The 20,809-nt window shown below is 39.1% G+C and overlaps 1 protein-coding gene and 1 long non-coding RNA gene across 2 annotated transcripts in view; one reads left to right on the forward strand and one right to left on the reverse strand.

Annotated features, from left to right (window-relative positions):
* LOC110151609 (uncharacterized) overlaps positions 1–20,809 on the forward strand; it is a 60,833-nt gene that overhangs the window by 18,609 nt on the left and 21,415 nt on the right. The gene's annotated exons all lie outside the window — the stretch shown is intronic.
* Positions 6,988–20,327, reverse strand: STEAP1 (STEAP family member 1). The gene is made up of 5 exons (XM_070467373.1): positions 20,224–20,327; positions 14,339–14,453; positions 11,439–11,951; positions 10,091–10,255; positions 6,988–7,349 (listed from the first exon to the last, which is right to left on the reverse strand). The coding sequence occupies exons 2-5, from the start codon at positions 14,420–14,422 to the stop codon at positions 7,092–7,094; spliced, it is 1,020 nt and encodes a 339-aa protein (XP_070323474.1). The 5' UTR covers positions 14,423–14,453; positions 20,224–20,327; the 3' UTR covers positions 6,988–7,091.

A 20,809-nucleotide genomic window follows, 5' to 3' on the forward strand; every position in this document is an offset into this window, starting at 1 on the left:
GATTCTCCTACTCTCAGAAGAGCTTGTCTAGTCAGTCACTCCCTAGTTCAGTTGATGTACTGGAGGGGGCATTTTTTTCTAAGAACACCAGCTTTCTCATCATTACTGTTTTGGCACCTATACACTTTTCCCTCTTTCTCTCTCTTCAGTGTTGTTGAAAAAAAAACAAATATTTTGCTGAGGGAGCCTTATTTCAGTGGGGTCATGTCTCCAGGCAAGGGATTAGTAAGCTCAGGTGATCTTACCAGTCTTTTCCAGTTCAATAACTTTATAGCTGCAGGAACTGGCAACTTGTTCTGGGCAGAGTTCAAATGGGCATCCATTAATAATTCTGGGAATGTCACATACTCACTGACAATAACTGTGAGGACCCCTTGACCAGGTGAAGTAATGGAATTAGCTGAGAAGAAGGTACTGGACTTTAGCCTCAGGTCATGTGTAATAGTCACAAGTCGGTAATTTATTAATTTATTCAAGCATAGGATTATTTTGACAAATAAGAGATCAAATAATATTACCTCTTCAAAGGCCCTCTTGAAGACATCTGGAGAAACTGGCATGAAGAAAAGGGGATGTCTAATTAACTGAGTAAAACCTAATGTTAAATCCAAACTGGAAAATTTCTAACACTCTTTTACTTGGAAGACCAGTTTTAGGAAAAGCAGCTATTGCATCTTGTTCCTTTTCTTGGAAAATAAAGTTCTAGAATTAATGTTACCAATTAACTTACATATTTTTATTATTATTTCAAATGTTTAATTTTAGCAGTCCCAAGTTTAATAGGTCATAATTTCTTACAGGCTTCCTTAGACATGCAGTCTATAGTCTGAAAATCAGATCATGATCATAAACTTCTTTTTTAATGTCTTTAAACATCATTAAATCCAACTCATTATTACAACAATAAGAAGGCATCATTTTAGTAGTTTTTTTTAAACTGAAAATTATAAGATTCCTGTAGAGCAAATACTTCAAGAAAATAAACCCCAGCAGCCTTCATTTTGAGCAGGAAAGGAAGCTCTGAGGAAGAAAGGCACCAGGCTCCTGGCTGGCAGTTTTCTAGATGTTCTTTGTGCTCTAGGGAGACCCTGTGTGACTGTCCTCCGCGACTGTGTTAAAAACTAAACAAAACAAAACCTTATCAAAAGGGCAGGGAAATACCTTACTTTTCCTTCCCACTGCCACAAATTGTATGTCTTTCATAATTATATTTGTGTATAATGAAACAAAAAGATCACATGGAATTTGTTAACAACTATGTTTTGTAAATAGCATACAGTTTACAGAATCCTTACTCTGTTTTCACTTTGGTTAAAAAAATATGCTCCTCCTGTAGAATTCCCTACCCTGTTTAATGGCATCATTCTGTAAGTCTTCCAGGCAAATAAGTCCCATTTTAAATGCCTTCCCCTTCCTCACTCCTCATGGTCCACTGGTCATGAGTTCCTGGAAATTCCATCTTCCTACCATGTTTCATTAGCTCTCCTCTTTTATCCATTCCCTCTGTAACAACCTGTTTGAAAACTTAGGGCCTCTGTCTTGGGATACTGCTGTTGTCTCCTTAGATATTTTTCCAGCCTTCTAACTTGCCTTCACCCTTTGTACCACCACTTCTGCTCCTCCCCCAACCCTTAGCAAACCTATCTCCTGGACAGTCTACAGATAAATCTTTCTAAATTACAAATATGATCATATTAAGTGCCCATTTAAAATTTTTCAGTGACCTCCCTAATCCTTGGAGGACAAAGTCCAGATCCCTACCCACTCTGGTATTTCCTTCACCTGCTCTATTCCTGAATGTTAGTCCTTCCAATATGTTTTTCTGCATCATTTTGCAGCTCCATGCTGCTTACTATGCTACCTATCTTCCCATTCTAGCTGAAGGACTCTTACTTATAGTTTAAAAACCCAGCTCAAATAGTTAATTTTTAGATCAACCTCACAACTTCGTGACTTGCCCTTTTAAACAGAGCTGGCCATTTCCTCTTTAGTGATACTAGTAAATCTAGAATTCATTGCTGTACTAAAATTTGTCTTCCCTATGAGGCTGTAAGTAGGAAGTAGGTCATTTATATCTTCATATATTCTCCGTCTAGCACTGGGCCTGGTATATGGGAGTTGTTTTATACAATTTCATTGAGTAACAGGAAATCTAAGCTTATACTAGAATATAATATTTATTCTTTTTAAGACAACTTTTATTGTTTTCTTCTGCTTATAACAATATTAACAAACATTGTTTAAAATTTAGAAAAGATACAAAGAGTTAATGGTCTAGTTTTCAATAGCCCTTGAGTACAAATTGAATCTAGAGGTTTTTGTGTTTTACTTGTAAGGGCCTTGTAGACTTCCTATCTCCTATTACCAGGGATTCTGTCTTTCAGAATAGGTCTGAGGTCTCTTATTACCATGGCTAACAGAGAGAGGACTCCAGTAACCAAGCCAGAACTCAGCTGTTGTCCCTACAATGAAATGCTACTTCAGATTGGAACCCTGTCCCAAGCTGCAGCCTCTGTGATATCTTAGTACCAGAAAGGCTGAAACTCAATTTCTCCCTCTCAGAACTGGAGATGCTAACATTCTGCCATCTTGCAGAATGGGAATGCAGTTGGGAATGCAGGCACTTGACTCCTGCATAGCAGAGCTGGTTGATTATGGCATAACACATGTCACACTTAGTTAAATGGTCTTGTAGTTACATCTCTTTGCCGCATCTGATTTGAAATCCTAGAGCCCTGGATTCCTTTTTCTCTTATGGTGAATTATTTCTCAAGACACTATTGTCTACTTTATTTGCAGTTGTTCACCCTCAACACTGTCTGCAATATGTATCTATATGTCTAAATCCCAATAACATTTAAAATGCAAATTTACACTCCAGAAGGTGCCTTAGCGCCCATGTAATAATGAATAATCATCTTTTATAACAGAACAAAATTAGACAGCACATTAAAAAGCAGAGACATAACTTTGCTGACAAAAGTCTGTACAGTTGAAGCTATGGTTTTCCAGGTGGTCCTGTATGAATGTAAGAGTTGGACCATAAAGAAGGCTGAACACTGAAGAATAGATGCTTTCAAACTGTGGTGCTAGAGAATTCTTGAGACTCCCTTGGACAGCAAGAAGATCAAACTAGTCAGTCCTTAAGGAAATCAACCCTGAATATTCCTTGGAAGGACTAATGCTGAAGCTGAAACTGCAATACTTTGGCAGCCTGATGCAAAGAGCTGACTCATTGGAAAAGACCTTGATGTTGGGAAAGATTAAGGGCAGGAGGAGAATGGGGAGATAGAGGATGAGATGGTTGGATGGCACCACTGACTCAGTGGACATGAGTTTGAGCAAGCTCCAGGAGATAGTGAAAGACAGAGAAGCCTGGCGTGCTGCAGTCCATGGTGTCATAAAGAGTCAGACACCACTTAGCAACTGAACAGCAAAAACAATAGAACAAAAAGTTAAAAAAACGGAATTTCACTCAATGAATATACTAGTTGTTTTTCCTAATTTGTACCATTAGCATTTGTTTCCCAGGTGGTTTAGTGGTAAAGAATCTACCTACAGTGCATGAGACAAGTATTCAGTCCCTGGGTCAAGAGGATCCCCCTGGAGAAGGAAATGGCTTCTCACTCCACTATACTTGCCTGGGAAATCCCATGGACAGAGGAACCTGGCAGGCTACAGTCCATGGGGTTGAAGGAGGAAACAGACAGAGCTGGACTCTGTCTTAGGCCAGGCTGTGAACATTAGGCTACAAGCATGGTCACCCTCCCAGTGGACTCTGAACTGTGTGCCTGGTGTTTATAGAAATGGCATACCAAAGGAAAACCAGACCCTCCGGATAAAAGGGCCTCAGGGCTTGTACTTGGATTCTCTGTCACCTAAAAGAATATGCTAATTATCTCTGTAACAGAACAAAGTTGTAAATTCCATTATGTTTATTGGGCTATGACCACAGGCCTATTGCTAAATGTCCACTGTTTAACTATCTAGGCTTATACCACATGAATCATGGGTTAACTTGGATCATATCTCTCTTTTACCTTGTCCAGACTAGTTTCAAGGAATTTGGGGAGGTGGGTTTGAGCAAGTACACTTAGGGTATATAAGGTTTTCACCAAAACTGGTTGGGGTCCTTGGCTACGAGGAGACTCTGCTTTGGGCCCACCATGTAATAAACTGCATTCCACTATCTGCATTGTCCTTCTGAGTGAGTTTGTTTCCCAGAACACGTGGCTACAAAAGGGTTGCAGAAGAGTCGGACATGACTTAGCAACTAAACACCACCACCATTAGCATTAGCTCTATTGTCTTTAATCATAATAAATAACTTATCTGTATAAAAGACTCAGTTTATAGTTAATTTTGCCAGTTATGAAAAACCTCTGGTGTATAGTCAGTTGGGTTAGTGAGCCCTGATAGTTGATGTCTAGTTTGCTCTCTGAGGATATGGTTCATGGTCCTCACAGAGTCCAAGTGCTCTCTGCTTGGTGCACAATAGTCCAGTGAATCTGAAAGATGAGGTGGTGAGGCAAGGAATATGACTTTATGACCGAGAAGATGGTCTCAAAGTAAACATCTTGTTGGGGTCTGGATTTCAGCATCTTTTATAAAGTATGAGAGAGAAGCAGTGAGGAACTAATGTCCAAAGGCAGAATAGAGAGGGAGAGGCATTGGGGAAGTAAAGTGAGTAGAAAGGGAGATGCGGTAGGGGAGTAAAGCAAAAAGGTCTTCAGTCTTGCAAAACATCTCCTGGAAGGGCCAGCCTTTGGAAGGGGTGTGTTAATCTCTTCTTTTTGTTGTAGCTATTCACAGGTGGCACTTCATGGCAAATAGAAGGGAAAACAATGGAAACAGTGGGAGACTTTATTTTTTTGGGCTCCAAAATCATTGCAGATGGTGGTAGCAGCCATGAAATTAAAAGATGCCTGCTCCTTGGAAGAAAAGCTATTAACTTTTTTTTATCAACCTAGACAGCATATTAAAAAGCAGAGACATTACTTTGCCGACCAAGGTCCATCTAGTCAAAGCTATGGTTTTTCCAGTAGTCATGTACGGATGTGAGAGTTGGACCATAAAGAAAGCTGAGCACCAAAGAATCGATGCTTTTGAACTGTGGTGATAGAGAAGACTCTTGAGAATTCCTTGAACTGCAAGATCAAACCAGTCCATCCTAAAGGAAATCAGTCCTGAATACTCATTGGAAGGACTGATGTTGAAGCTGAAACTCCAATACTTTGGGCCACCTGATATGAGGAGCTGACTCATTGGAAAAGGCTGATCCTGGGAAAGATTGAAAGCGGGAAGAGAAGGGGAAGACAGAGGATGAGATGGTTGGATGGCATCACTGACTCAATGGACATGAATTTGAGCAAGCTCCAGGAGATGGTAAAGGACTGGGTAGCCTGTCGTGCTTCAGTCCATGGGGTTGCAAAGAGTTGGACATGGCTGAGTAACTGAACTGACTGAACTGATTCACAGGTGGGCAGGGTCAGAGTATCTCTCTATGAGCTGAAAAAAAGGCTTTTTAGTTTAATGGTCAGGCAGAGAGGTAGGGTCCTCTTTGGCAGGACATTATGTATGACTGTAATAATAGAAGCAATGAAAAGCAACTCAAAGAAATAGTTTTCAATATGGAGTCAAATTGACAACACTTTGGCCAATGTATTAAAGTTTAAACTGAGTTTTACCTAACTCAAATGTAGAAAATTGAATTTACCTTTTTTCCTGGAAAACCTGAGTTTTATTTTGCCTGGATGTGTATCTGAACTTATTCTGCTGCTTTACTTGTATATTCATGTGTTTTTTTGAGATAGGTGTTATATGAATAACATCTAGTTACAGGAAAAGAAGTTTCTTTAACAACAGTCATAAACACGGGATATACTTGTGTTGTAGATTTAGGTAACCTTTTAAAAAAAATTGAGGTATAGTTGATTTATAATGTTACTTACTGATGTACAGCAACATGATTCAGTTATACAAATATATACATTCTTATTTAAAAATATTCTTTTCCATTATGGTTTATCATAGGATATTGAATATAGTTCTGTGCTGTAGAGTAGGACCTTGTTGATTATTCATTCTATATATAAAAACTTACATCTTTTAATCCAAATCTCCCACTTCATCCCTCCCTCAACTCTCTCCCACTTGGCAGTTACCAGTCTGTTCTCTATGTCTGAGTCTGTTTCATAGATAGGTTCATTTGTGTCATAATTTGATTCCACATACAAGTGATATCGTATGATATTTCTCTTTTTATTTCTGACTTACTTCACTTAGTATGATAATCTCTAGCTGTATCCAAGTTTTTCTTTTTTATGACTGAGTAGTATTTCATTGTATGTAAGTACCATATCTCATCCATTCATCTGTCAATGGATATTTAGGTTGTTTCCATGTCTTGGCTATTGTGAGTAGTGCAGCAATTAATACTAGGGTGCATGTATCTTTTTGAGCTATAGTTTTATTTGGATATATGTCCAGCAATGGGATTGCTGGGTAATATGGTAATTCCATTTTTAGTTTTCTGAGGAATCTCCAAATCATTTATCACAGTGGCTGCACCAACTTACATTCCCACCAACAGTGGAGGAGGGTTCCTTTTCTCCACATCCTTTCCAGCTTTTGTTATTTGTAGAGGTTTTAATGATGGCCATTCTGACTGGTGTCAGGTGGTACCTCATTGTAGTTTTGATTTGCATCTCTCATAATTAGCGATGCTGAGCATCATTTCATGTGCCTACTGGCCATCAGGTAGTATCTTTTTTCATGGCTCATGATAACTTTTAAGGAGTATCAGGGACTGATATTTTAAGGCCTTTTATTATTTATAATGTTATGTAGTCTGATAAATCAGATGTGATTATTTTGTTATGCTCAGCTTTACTGAACATAGGGAATGTACTAAAGATTAATTTCTCACTTTGAATCAAATCTGAAAGGAAATACATATATTTCAAACATCACCCATAAACAAAGAGATATGTTAAGATCCTCAAGTGGTCCTTTTATTAAACAAATACAAATTTGAAGTGTTTATGATAAAATATATCAATATTGGACAAAAATGTGTATAAACAGCAATTCTACAACTGAGAAGACATCTCAGTTTTATTAATTTTGGTGACATCTTCCCAACCATGTCTAATCTTCAGTATCTTCTTCCTCAAGCACGGCAGGAGTAGTATGACTTTGCATATCAGGACAACAATTGGAAGGAAAACAGCTATCATAAAAGTTGGAGGTGTATGCCATACAAACTGTTTTATATCTACCCATTTATTCCAGGCAAAAATCAATGCATGTATTGTACCCAATAGAAGGGAAACAATTCCCAGCTTGCTCTGCAAAAGAGAAAAAGAATTATCTTGGTGAGAATGGTTCATTAAGAGTTTATTTCATTCTCTATCATCTAGATCTGTTATGTTGCTTAGAAATTCTTCCGTTCATCTGTTATTGTCCTCTCATCTCTTTCTACTCTTCCTACATGTGGGTAATGCCTTTGTCTCCAGGCTATTTAAGTTGAGGAAATTCACAACCATTCTCCTTTTGGTCTCAGATAATCAGTAACACGGTCTTACCTTTCTCCATACCTTGTTTCTCTCTCTTATGATATTTATTTTATGATGCTTTATCCCTTGTGTATTTGCCTTAATTCTGCTCAACAAGAGACATCTAAACTCAGAAACTCTGTCTTATCATCACAGGATCCCTATAGAATCAACACAATGATTTGCACATTTTAAGTGCTCAATAAATATTGGTAGGTTGACTGAAGGTCAGTGCAAAATCAACTTGATACTAGTGATCTTTATCAATTATGAAGGCAACTAAGGTGATTCAGTTTGAGCAAACTCCAAGAGATGGTGAGGGACAGGGAAGCCTGGCAGGCTGCAGTACATGGGGTCATGAAGAGTTAGACATGACTTGGCTACTGAACAACAACAACAAAGTTATTGACTATGATTTTGGTATATTAATACTAGAATGATCTTGGCCTTTGTTTAAAAAATCAAACATTTTTGATAAAGTGGAAAAACACTAACAATTATCTCAATGTTTGAACAAAACAGAGATATGTAGACATGAAGAAAAATTTTAGCTTGCACTGGGATACTTGGCACCATCCAGATAAAGTTATAAAAATGATTGTTCACCTATGTAGTTTTATAGCATTCTGACAATAGTTCTTTTAGATATCTTTTGACTTCTATTCACTTTATAGGAAATATTCACTAGACTGCTAGAAAGAATCCAACTCACAATTATTCAGCAGTAAGCCCCAGTGAATACAGCCACATAGCTAAGTTTATATTTTTAGATATAAATGTCCAAGGTAAATCATAGAGTAATCAGTTCTTGGATTGTTAATTAAAAGTTTCTAGGTTATTAATTTAAAAATATATGTAATTGGTTGAAGATTAATTTACTAAATTTGTATTGTGTACATATTATGGGCTAGGTCGGAGAAGGCAATGGCAACCCATTCCAGTACTCTTGCCTGGAAAATCCCATGGACGGAGAAGCCTGGAAGGCTATAGTCCATGGGGTCCCTAAGAGTCGGACATTACTGAGCGACTTCACTTTTACTTTTCACTTTCATGCATTGGAGGAGGAAATGGCGACCCACTCCAGTGTTCTTGCTTGTAGAGTCTCAGGGATGGAGGAGCCTGATGGGCTGCCGTCTATGGGGTCGCACAGAGTTGGACACAACTGAAGCAACTTAGCAGCAGCAGCAGTATGGACTAGGTATTGTACCTTGAGTGGAATGGGATGGGTTGTCAAGACATAATGCTTGACTTTGTAATTAAATCTGTAAAGTGACGCACAGCATATGTGTGACAGGCAGAGCAATGTAAGAAGAAAGTTATTTAATGAGGAATAGACTATTGGCTATTATTTAATGGCTATCAAGCTAAACCCACAAAATCAGCAATTATTGTGCTTGGAAAACATGGCACCATCTCTAAACCACATTTGAATAATCCAGAGGGAGACATTCTTTCCAGCTTAATCAGATGATTAAGGTATCTGTTGGAGTATATGCATGGATATGTAGAAAGGACAGTGAGGATTCGCTGACTTTGTGAGATTTCTAAAGATGTCCACTCAAGAAAGATACAACATTGTGGTTTAGCATCTTGGCAGTGCTTAGGAATGAATTAAGTTCAGCCTTTTGAATATTGTCAGACATGGATCCCCTTGTGAATTCTGGCACATTGTTCTTTTTAGGGTGTGATCTACCACTAGCAAGTTAACCTCGGTGAATTTGAGATAATTTTTTTTTTTGAGATAATTTTGAATTCCAAGAATATTGAGAAACTTCAAGTGAGTAAGTTACAAAAAAATTAACTTGGAAAAAGAAGAGTTTAAAATAATATACTAGAAGAGATAAAATTCCATAGTTTGGTAGATAAAACTCTAGTTCAAGGAGGATAGTACAAAGCCATGTAACTTAAAAGGCATGAATAGAGTCAGAGATAGACAAAATTTTTTTCTGTTTTTGGAGAACTAAGTAAACAATATTGAATTTCTAAAACATCAAATTTGTTGTTATTAAACAGATAGCAAATGGTCTAATGAGTTTCAAATGTTAGAAATAATATTTTTCTTTGAGTAATGCCTTTTGTATGTGTCTAAAAAACATTTTCCCTATTTATAAGCAAGAGAGAAAATGACAGAAGGGCATATTTTTAATTGGAACAAGTGTGAGATCTTCGTTATTGGAAAACCATGTTATTTTTTATGGCTTAAAGTCTATATGTGTGCATGCCAAGTCACTTCAGTCATGTCCGACTCTTTGCTACCCTATGGACTGTAGCCTGCTAGGCTCCTCTGTCCATGGGATTCTCCAGACAAGAATACTGGAGTGGATTTCCATGCTCTCCTCCAGGGGATCTTCCCAACCCAGGGATCGACCAAGATTGAACCTGGTCTCTTCTGTCTCCTGTCATTGGCAGGTGGGTTCTTTACCAATAGTGCCACCTCGGAAGCCTATATACTAAAGTCTATACACTTGATGACATTATAAGCACAAAAAGATTTACCTTGCTGAGGAGTCAGAGTTGTTTTGTATATAATTTACCTGAATGTAGTGAAATTCTCTCCATGTCAGAGAATCGCTCACAGATGGAATAGATGTCACAGCCAACAGAGCCAGTATTGCAAGTGCCACGATTCCCAGTGACACGTAAATTTCCATTCTCCAAACATCATGTTCAATCCAGGCATCTTCATTCTTTTGTTGGACCTAAAAGAGGGTGAAAAATATGCAAACAACATTTGTTTCCAGTGTAAGAACCTCCTTCTATGCTCCCTCTACTGTGGAGGACATGATAACTAGCTGCACTTAGTTGCTCATTCACGTCTGACTCTTTTCAACCTCAAGGACTGTAGCCCACCAGGCTCCTCTGTCCCTGGGGATTTTCCAGGCAAGAATACTGGAGTGGGTTGCCATGTCCTCCTCCAAGGGATCTTCCCAACCCAGGGATTGAACCCAGGTCTCCCACATTGCAGGCGCATTCTTTACCGTCTGAGCCACCAGGGAAGCCCCCTGATAACTAGGGGCCTCCACAAATTTATGATGGTATTTTTTGCATTTTTCTAAGAGAAATGACATAGGCACTATTAACTTCCTGCCTTGAATGCAACATTTATATAATCTGTTTTATTAATTTATATAATAGCTAATGGTTAGAATTGTCATATGTGGTAAAGAAGCAGAAAATACAAAGAGTTAGCATTAAAAATAAATCTTCTAAGGGTGGTAGAAGATTGAAATGTGGCTCTGTCCATGAACAAAACACGTATTTATGTTGTTAAAGTTGTGAAGTCGCTCAGTCGTGTCTGACTCTTTGCGACCCTGTGGACTGTAGCCTGCCAGGCTCCTCTGTCCATGGGATTCTCCAGGCAAGAATACTGGAGTGGGTTGCCGTTTCCTTCTCCAAAGTTGTAGCTTACTATTTTCAGCTTAAAAGACATTCCTCATGTAGAATTATACAACTGAGCCTAGTGAAGTGTTAAAATTTTTTTTTTGTTTAGAACAAAGTACTTTCTTTTTTTTTCCATTTATTTTTATTTGTTGGAGGCTAATTACTTTACAATATTGTAGTGGTTTTTTGCCATACATTGACATGAATCAGCCATGGATTTACATGTGTTCCCCATCCCGATCCCCCCTCCCGCCTCCCGCTCTATCCCATCCCTCTGGGTCTTCCCAGTGCACCAGCCCTGAGCACTTGTCTCATGCATCCAACCTGGGCTGGTGATCTGTTTCACCCTTGATAGTATACTTGTTTCAATGCTGTAGAACAGAATACTTTTTTAACACAGGGTTTCAACAGAGGTTTGGGGTACTGATATTAAAATAAGAAAGAGTTAATTTGTTACGAGACTTAGACTTTTTAGTTTAATGGTCAGCCATGTCATCCTACCTGTTGATATGCCCAGTTCAGCAACTTATATCTGTAGGATCGCCTCATCGGATAGGATAAACTGTAAATTGCATGTAGTACAGCAAAAAAGAAACTGAGAAGACCAAACTGCTTTCTTGTTACCATCCACCTATCCAACCAGTGTGGAAATTTCTTATACTTAGTTCCATTATGAAGCTGCACAACTGCTGCTATCACACCTGGCAAATAAACCAGTGCCAAGAGGGTGATGGAAACCATTGGCAAGACTTTGTTGATGACCAGGATTGGAATTTTATAAAAATACTGTTGATGGGAAGTCACCAAAGGGTGAATTATTTCCCTTAGAAGAGTGTAGAGAAAAGTCAGAGATGATACAATAGCGGCGATTTTAATTGGCAAGCGCCACTTTGGAAAGAGTTTCTGTTTGTGCTGAAGCTCTGGGGGGCAATCAAATTCATCAAAATGGGTTGTTTGGTGCAAGTGCAAAAGCACAGGTCTTTTCAGCATGCTGAACTCTTCTGAGTCTTTATTCTACAAAGGAAAGAAAATAAACATCTTAAAATTGAAGAAAACAATGGGATGTCTCTCAAACTAATTACTTACTGCGCATTGTGCTTATCAGTAAAAAAGGACATTTAGAACCCTACTTTCGGGTACTGATTAACTGAAGATGGCATACACTATGTGGTAATGATCAAAAGTGCACTTAGATATCCTATTTTTGTTGGCTGCTGCTGCTAAGTCGCTTCAGTCGCGTCCGACTCTGTGCAACCCCATAGACGGCAGCCCACCAGGCCCCTCTGTCCCTGGGATTCTCCAGGCAAGAATACTGGAATGAGTTGCCATTTCCTTCTCCAATGCATGCATGCATGCTAAGTCACTTTAGTCATGTCCAACTCTGTGTGACCATATGGATAGCAGCCCACCAGGCTCCTCTACCCACAGGATTCTCTAGGCAAGATTACTGGAGTGGGTTGCCATTTCCTTCTTATTGTTGGGGTTCTCCATAATTCCTGTTATTCATTTTTCTTTAAGTCAGAAGAAATACATGCTTCAGATACATTCACTAGATCTCAGACCACTGTGTTTCTATCTTGCAAGCATAAAAGAATCAAGTAATGCAACTGGGAAATGAAAACTGAAAAACTAAAAAAAAAAAAATCCAGTCATCCTTGGTAAAAATAATAACACTTATAAATTGTCATAATCATATTTGTTTTATAATTTTTATGGTTACTGGACAACTCTCTGTGAAGATCTGAAGAATGAATTCTTCATTCATTCAAGTACAAAGGACCAGGAATAATACAGTCATTACTATTAGATAAAAACATGTAATTTGCATCATGTAGTCTTTTTAAAAAATTAATTTCTATTGGAGTAGAGTTGATTTACAATGTTGTGTTAGTTTCTGCAACACAGCAGAGAGAATCAGTTATACATATACATATATCCACTCTTTTCCAGATTCTTTCCCCAGATAGGTCATTACCGAGTACTGAGCAGAGTTCTCTATGCTGTACAGTAGGTTTTTATTAGTTATCTGTTTTATATTTGGTAGTGTGTATATGTCAAGCCCAGTCTCCCAATTTATCCCTCTCCCCCATCCTATAGACTTATAGTCACAAAATATTTCATTTGTGTAAGTACTAACAGATAAATTGTTAAATGGTACAAAGACGATGTAAGGAGTTAAATCCCACAGGCATGATCTGTTTCCTGAGAAAGTTATATTTCTTTACCCAGTTGCCTTTATGGGTAGTCAACGATTCAAAAGTGTGTGTTTAGTTTGTCACTTCCACAACTGACTGATATAGCAGCAAATTTAAAAAAAACAAAATAGAAACATATCAGTGTTTCATATTGTTACTTTATGAATAAATTTTTCACTCAATATGTCATTCCTAATTTCTTATAGCTCTGTATGCAGACCTATAACATTTTAATGCTCAAAATGATGTTACTGATTATCTTATTTCCTCACTTTCTGCAGAGTAACTTTAATTCACATAGTTCGGTATCATTTTTCGTGTTTAAAAATGACCTCTTGTCATTTGACTTTTACTTTCAGTAATAAATCACAGCTACATCCAGTAATTTTTCCAATTACTCCATTTAGAAGGGAGCTGAGCTTGATGTAGATTCTGCCATCTCTGCATGTTAAAATAGTCCACTGAGATCGATTTTCTGGTTAAGGGTGAAGAATTGTGGGACAGTAAGCAAGACAGTTCACTTGAAAAATGAGAATGATTTTATGCACATTTTAGACAGTATCTACTTGTACTACTTAATTTTTTTCTATTAAGATAACTAAGATAAAATAAATACTTTCCGTTAAAACTGTAGTTGATATCAGTTGGAAGGCTAAAAAGTTTGGAACCATTCATTAAGTGGTTTGGAACCACTCATTTTCCACCACTCATTAAGTCAGTAAGTTAGTAAAAAGCATTTAATCTTGATGTGGGGTAAAAGTGTGACAGATGATTCTTATTCCAAAATTGAATTTCTTTGGTTAAATAGTGAATCGTTAATTAACTTGATGATCTCTTGGTAAGATGCCATGGTGCCTATAAAAAAGCACGTTTGCAAAGCTACTGTTATATGGGCATTGATGACTTGTTCAAAAAACTGAGACCCACAGAGTATTAGAAAGAATTGGGAGGGCCTTGGAGATGATCTGGTCCAACTCTCTCACTTTATAGATAAACCAAGACCCAGGGTTTTCAGCGACTTATTCAAGGTTATTTGGCTAAGTTCATGACCATCAAGGTACAGGTTCTCTTATTGCCCACACTGCCCTTTACCCATCACAATATCAGTACCAGGAATCACAGCAAAGGGTGAAAATCACTTATTTACAACATTAGGAGATACTGAACAGCATTTGAATTATTTATAGATTTTAATTACTATTTTACCAAATAATCATCTTCTTCTAGATTTCTTCTAGGCTTCATTTTCCAAAGTTCTTCTTGGTTTGTGATGTCTTGTCTGCTCTCCATTAATTCTATAAAATAGTATGGCTTCAGTCACCTATGAAAATAAAAATTACTGTCTTCATGTCTGTGTTATTTATGATATTAATGTTTGATGATAGGGAAATATGAAAAATTAACTCATATGAGGGCTAGTGTGACAAAATACAGTTTAAAATACAGTGACTGAGTGACTCATTTAACCTCACATTATAATCTAAAAATTCAAACATGTGCTCTTGTGTCAATGGTAAGTGTATTTCTTTGTCCAGCTATCAGTGCAATAAATGACCCAGGTATCTATATGGAATTCAAAGAAGTCAGATGTTGCCTTTTATTTTAGGATACTTTAACTTCAGGTGTTCATTTGGAGGAAAAAGTTAATTCCCCTCAAAGAGAAATAGAATTGGGAATGCAGTTTTTCAAGAGTAACAATATTGTCAGTGGTGGTTAGAGTTTGATGATATAAGATTATACTTCAGAAAGCTCTGTTTTAATAGATTTTTGGGGTTGACACGAATCTGAAACAATAGTAAAATGATTTTATGGGTATATGTATTCTTAGTTTCAGAAAACAAACAGAATAGACAGTCTAATAAGGTGAACCCTAATAGCACCATGAAGGACTGAAATGTTGTATCTTCAGAGTGCCATTTTCCCATCGGAGTTACAGACATGGTTTTGTTGCAAGACATGCATTGCTAGTATTTTTCCAGTGGGGTTGTTGAGATGTATTCAATCACTGACATGCCCACTCTCCTGGTTAGCCCCAAGGAAATTATTTTGTCACACTTCCTACCAGATAAAAGATGCCTAATGAATTATGGACGGAGGTTTGTGACACTGTACAGGAGACAGGGATCAAGACCATTCCCAAGAAACAGAAATGCAAAAAAGCAAAATGGCTGTTCGAGGAGGCCTTACAAATAGCTGTGAAAAGAAGAGACGCGAAAAGCAAAGGAGAAAAGGAAAGATATACCCATTTGAATGCAGAGTTCCAAAGAATAGCAAGGAGAGATAAGAAAGCTTTCCTCAGCAATCAATGCAAAGAAATAGAGGAAAACAATAGAATGGGAAAGACTAGAGGTCTTCAAGAAAACCAGAGATACCAAGGGAACATTTCACACAAAGATGGGCTCAATAAAGGACAGAAATGGTATGGATCTAATAGAAGCAGAAGGTATTAAGAAGAGGTAGCAAGAATACACAGAAGAACTATACAAAAAACATCTTCAGGATCCAGTTAATCACAATGGTGTGATCACTCAGAGCCAGAGTGATCAGAGTGATCAGAGTGATCACTAGAGCCAGACATCCTAGAATGTGAAGTCAAGTGGGCCTTAGGAAGCATCATTATGAACAAGCTAGTGAAGATGATGGAATTCCAGTTGGGCTATTTCATATCCTAAAAGATGATGCTGTGAAAGTGTTGCACTCAATATGCCAGCAAATTTGGAAAATGCATCAGTGGCCACAGGACTGGAAAAGGTCAGTGTTCATTCTAGTCCCTAAGAAAGGCAATGCCAAAGAATACTCAAACTAACTGCACAATTGCATTCATCTCACCGGCTAGTAAAGTAATGCTCAAAATTCTCCATGCCAGGCTTCAACAGTACTTGAACTGTGAACTTCCAGATGTTCAAGCTGGTTGTAGGAAAGGCAGAGGAACCAGAGATCAAATCGCCAACATCTGCTGGATCATCGAAAAAGCAAGAGAGTTCCAGAAAAACATCTATTTTTGCTTTATTGACTATGCCAAAGCCTTTGACTGTGTGGACCACAACAAGCTCTGGAATATTCTGAAAGAGATGGGAATACCAGACCACCTGACCTGCCCCTTAAGAACTCTGTATGCAGGTCAGGAAGCAACAGTTAGAACTGGACATGGAACAACAGACTGGTTCCAAATCGGGAAAGGAGTACATCAAGGCTGTATATTGTCTCCCTGATTATTTAGCTTATATGCAGACTACATCAGGAGAAATGCTGGGCTGGATGAAGCACAAGCTGGAATCAAGATTGCTGGGAGAAATATCAATAACCTCAGAAATGCAGATGACACCACCCGTATGGCAGAAAGTGGAGAGGAACTAAAGAGTCTTTTGATGAAAGAGGAGAGTGAAAAAGTTGGCTTAAAGCTCAACATTCAGAAAACTAAGATCATGGCATCTGGCCCTATCACTTCATGGCAAATAGATGGGGAAACAGTGGAAAGAGTGGCAGATTTATTTTTTGGGGGGCTTCAAAATCACTGCTGATGGTGATTGCAGCCATGAAATTAAAAGACTCTTACTCCTTGAAAGGAAAGTTATGGCCAATCTAGACAGCATATTAAAAAGCAGAGACATTACTTTGCCAACAAAGGTCCATCTAGTCAAAGCTTTGGTTTTTCCAGTAGTCATGTACGGATGTGAGAGTTGGACCATAAAGAAAGCTGAGCACGGAAGAATTGATGCTTTTGAAATGCAGTGTTGGAGAACTCTTGAGAGTCCCTCGGACTGCAAGGAGATCCAACCAGTCCATCCTAAAGGAAATCAGTCCTGAAGAGTCATTGGAAGGGCTGATGTTGAAGCTGAAACTCCAATACTTTGGCCACCTGATGCGAAGAGCTGACCCACTGGAAAAGACCCTGATGCTGGGAAAGATTGAAGACAGGAGGAGAAGGGGAGGACAAAGGATGAGATGGTTGGATGGTATCATCAACTCAATGGGCATGAGTTTGAGTAAACGCCAGGAGTTGGTGATGGACAGGGAGGCCTGGTGTGCTGCAGCCCATGGGGTCTGAATTGAACTGAACTGAACTTTCCTTAACACCCTTCACAGATCCTCACATGGGCTTGATGTAACATTTTTTAGGAAAGGGAAACATATGATGTCACAATATTATTCACTGTTTTATTAGTTCTAAATTTATTTCCATAGGAATATATCACCAATTTGTCCATTATGAAATTCAATAAGAAAAGATTAGCTATTCAATCATTTGACTGATAGAAACATTCCAAGTGTTTCTGAATTTTGTTTTTGTTGTTTAGTCGCTAAGTCATGGCTGACTCTTTTGTGACCCCATGGACTACAGCCTTCTAGGCTCATCTGTTCATGGGATTTTAGACCACTTGTCATACTTTATTAAGTGGAAAGTTGTTTCCAGTAGTTTAAAACACATCAAAACTTTCTCCAAGTTAAGAGAAATTATTTCTTTTTATTTTTTAGCTGTGCTGAGCAGCATGTGGGATCTTAGTTCCCCAACCAGGGGTCAAATTTGGATCCCCTGCATTGGAAACACAGAGTCTTAACCACTGGACCACTGGGGAGGTCCCCATTCTCCAACTTTTAGAGGTTTGAGCTTCACAAAGAATAAAGAGGAGCCGTCTTTACGTAATGCACCTTTGTTGAAGTGCTCTGAGAACATTTTCCATATTTTGCTTCTTTCAAAATTTCACAATATTCCTGCTGAAATTATTTGTTTTGGTCTACCCACATTTTTTCCCCACTTATTTTTATGATCTAAAACACATTTCCTATCCAAAGAAATGCCCTCTTTGGCCACAGACGTGGGCATGTGACTCAGTCTTAACTAATGACAGTCCTCTATTCTATTCATCACACTGATTATTTGGGGGATGGTACACATCTCTATTTGAGCCAAATAGAGTCCTTCTCTGATACATTTATATTTGGAAGTGGAAGATAAATAGAAGATGTCTTTAACATTTTGTTATATTGGGATGATACAAGCCTACCATGCCTTCTTCTGCATGCTGAAAGGAGGAAGGACAGAAGAAAGCCAACACACAGAAGCCTAGGCAACAAATGGGGACAGACACAGAAGAGTCCTGGCATATTCAAGTATTTAGAGTCTCTGAAACCAGATCCTGAATTTTTTGGTTACACAAGTCAATACATTCCTATTTTGCTTGCTAGTTTGAGTTGGGTATGTATCACTGGCAGTTGAAAGAGTTTCGAGTAAAGCATATGGCAATCATTAAGTATCTATGAGTGCAAATCTATGACTGACAATAAGGGAGGAAAAGGAGAAAAGAGATTTCATGTCTGCTCTGGAGCAGTTTATAGTCTATTTCCTTAAGAAGTATTATTCCAAATCATTTGGTGATCTAACACTATTATTGTGGTAATTTGGGAGTTTGTATGTGACTAGGAATACAAGGTCTATCTATTGTAATCAAAGACAAATAATTCACTATGTTTAGAAGATGTTTTAACTGTGAGTTTCAGGATGGTAAAGATTTTTAACATACAAATCTATACTTATTCAATATTAAGTCATTAACCATACTGTGAGCAAGGTAGGCAGTGGGAATATAAAGTTAAATGAGATGGAGACTCTGCCTTCAAAAACCTCAAAGTTTAGGAGACAAGGCAGACATTTCAACAGCTGACTACACGGTAGTGCAATGTATTGGAAAGGAAGACAAAATCTTATGGACAGAAGGAGGCATGAGAAGGGTGAGGGCTGTCATCTGGCCCTGGCCTTGGGGCATCTAGCAAGCTGGCAGTATTTGCTGATTGAGAGCCACTGCGTACAGAATCTGGGTGAAAAGCCAGAGTGGCCCCAGGAAGGTGTCCAGCCGTTCATCTGTGTGGTAGGAAAACCATGTGGAAGAGCAAAAGAAAACCCAGGCAGCAAGGGAGCTTGTGCCCTGAAGCCAAGAAAATAAAATGTCAGTCAAATAAAATATGTTGCTTTCCCTCACACATTAACCAAATATATAATTTAAGTTCTACAATAAGATTTTTTCATCAACACAAACAACAGGAAACAGCACAGTATTCAGATGTTAGGAACTCTAGAATTTGATCCATTAAAACCCGAAATGTATTTCTTTCATCACCATTAAAACCCAAAGCATATTTCTGATGTGACTGTTCCATTTTGCTGTACCAGGATCTGACGTTCCTGCTAAATATTTTTTTTTCTTTTTTTTTCCCCTGCTAAATATTAACACAGCCCAACTGACTTATGTTAATGTCAAAGAATTCAGAATATGAAGAAACTCAATGACTGTGATACATCGTGAGTTTTGTTGCATTTCCAAACCTTCTATCTATACTTTCAACTGCAAACTACCACATTTAACTATGTAAATGGAAGACTTTTTCCCACTGGGCTGTGTTGTTAGGCATTGCTTCCTCCCTGTGCTTAACATTCTGTGCTAAATGAGTGAACTTTTGTTAAATGAAGAAGAAAAATTTTTTAAAAAAAGAACAGAGTCGGGAACTTGGAAGTGTTGGTAAATTTTATGTCTACAAACTTCCAGTGGTTTTGACCTCTGACAAATATAAAGCCTTGCTTGACTATTTGGAGGGAATTTGAACCCAACGCGGATCCTGAGAGTCAGACTAATGTTCCCAGGACTTAAAATAAGAACTTTCTGTTACAGGAACCCTGGACAAGTTGCACAATTTTACGTGCTATATACCAATCATTCATCAATGCTATACAAACTCGTGACGCTTTTGCCAAGTTGGAAAACTTGACATCAGAGCCCGACCTTAGGACAAACTTAACAACTCATCATATCCCCTGAGTCCCCAGCGAGGTTTTTCTGTGAGTCCCCGTCTGCCAGCCCCTGGACCGTCCTCAATGGAGCAGTGTGCTCTGCGGAGAGTTCGCTGGAAGGCAGCGAGTCCCGAAGCACCCCACAAGGGGCAAATTGAGCTGTGCTCGCCCACAAGCGCCGCCGCCCGAGTCCTGGGACGGATCGCAACCCGCTACACCCCTCCCGAGGCTGGGAGCCGGCGCCCGGCCTCGCGGGGACACCCAGAGACAGGGAGCAAGGCGAACCAGAACGATTCAAGGCACTCACCCGCTTCTCGGCGTGACCTGACGGTAAGCTGCGGCCGCAGCCCCTACCCGGAGGAGCCAGCCAGCCCCACGCGGCGCCCGTGCCTCCAGAGAGCTAGCCTTGGCTCCCGGGGCAGACCCCGCCTCCTTGTCAACTGCCCGTCCAGCGCCACCTGCCGGTGCCCGGCGTCGCCGGGCTCCTGCTTGACTGGACGGTCCTGGGAGGTCCCAGAGCCCAATTTAGGTTTTTTTCCCTACCGAGCCATCCGGCCACTCCTGATTTTCTTTCAGAGAGCCCGGTCCTCTGCCTGAGGTTGGCTCCGCGCCCCCTTGATCCTCGATTTTCTTTCCTTTCCTTTCCTTCTCTCCGTCCCTCTCTCCCTTCTCCTCGCCTTTCTTTAATCTCCCAACTATTGTGCATTCATACAGTTCTTTAAAGCAGTGGTTCTCAAAACTCTAACATGAATGCCTTGGCTGTATGCGCCCGCGCCCGCATACAGGCTCAGTAGCTCAATCGTGTCCAACTCGTCGTGACCCCATGGACTGTAGCCTTCTAGGTTCCTCCATTAGTGGAATTTTCCAGGCAAGAATGCTGGAGTGGGTTGCCA

This window comes from Odocoileus virginianus, chromosome 1, assembly GCF_023699985.2.
Source record: "Odocoileus virginianus isolate 20LAN1187 ecotype Illinois chromosome 1, Ovbor_1.2, whole genome shotgun sequence".
Classification (NCBI taxonomy): domain Eukaryota; kingdom Metazoa; phylum Chordata; class Mammalia; order Artiodactyla; family Cervidae; genus Odocoileus; species Odocoileus virginianus.

What these genes read in the sequence shown, in the direction of transcription:
- STEAP1 (XM_070467373.1), bottom strand. Translation starts at nt 14,422, where the DNA reads ATGGAGAGCAGACAAGACATCACAAACCAAGAAGAACTTTGGAAAATG. An exon ending in TAGAAGAAGATGATTATTTG is followed by an intron (nt 11,952 to 14,338) that starts GTAAAATAGTAA and finishes TTTCCTTTGTAG; the next exon opens with AATAAAGACTCAGAAGAGTT. An exon ending in GAGAATTTCACTACATTCAG is followed by an intron (nt 7,350 to 10,090) that starts GTAAATTATATA and finishes TCTCTTTTGCAG; the next exon opens with AGCAAGCTGGGAATTGTTTC.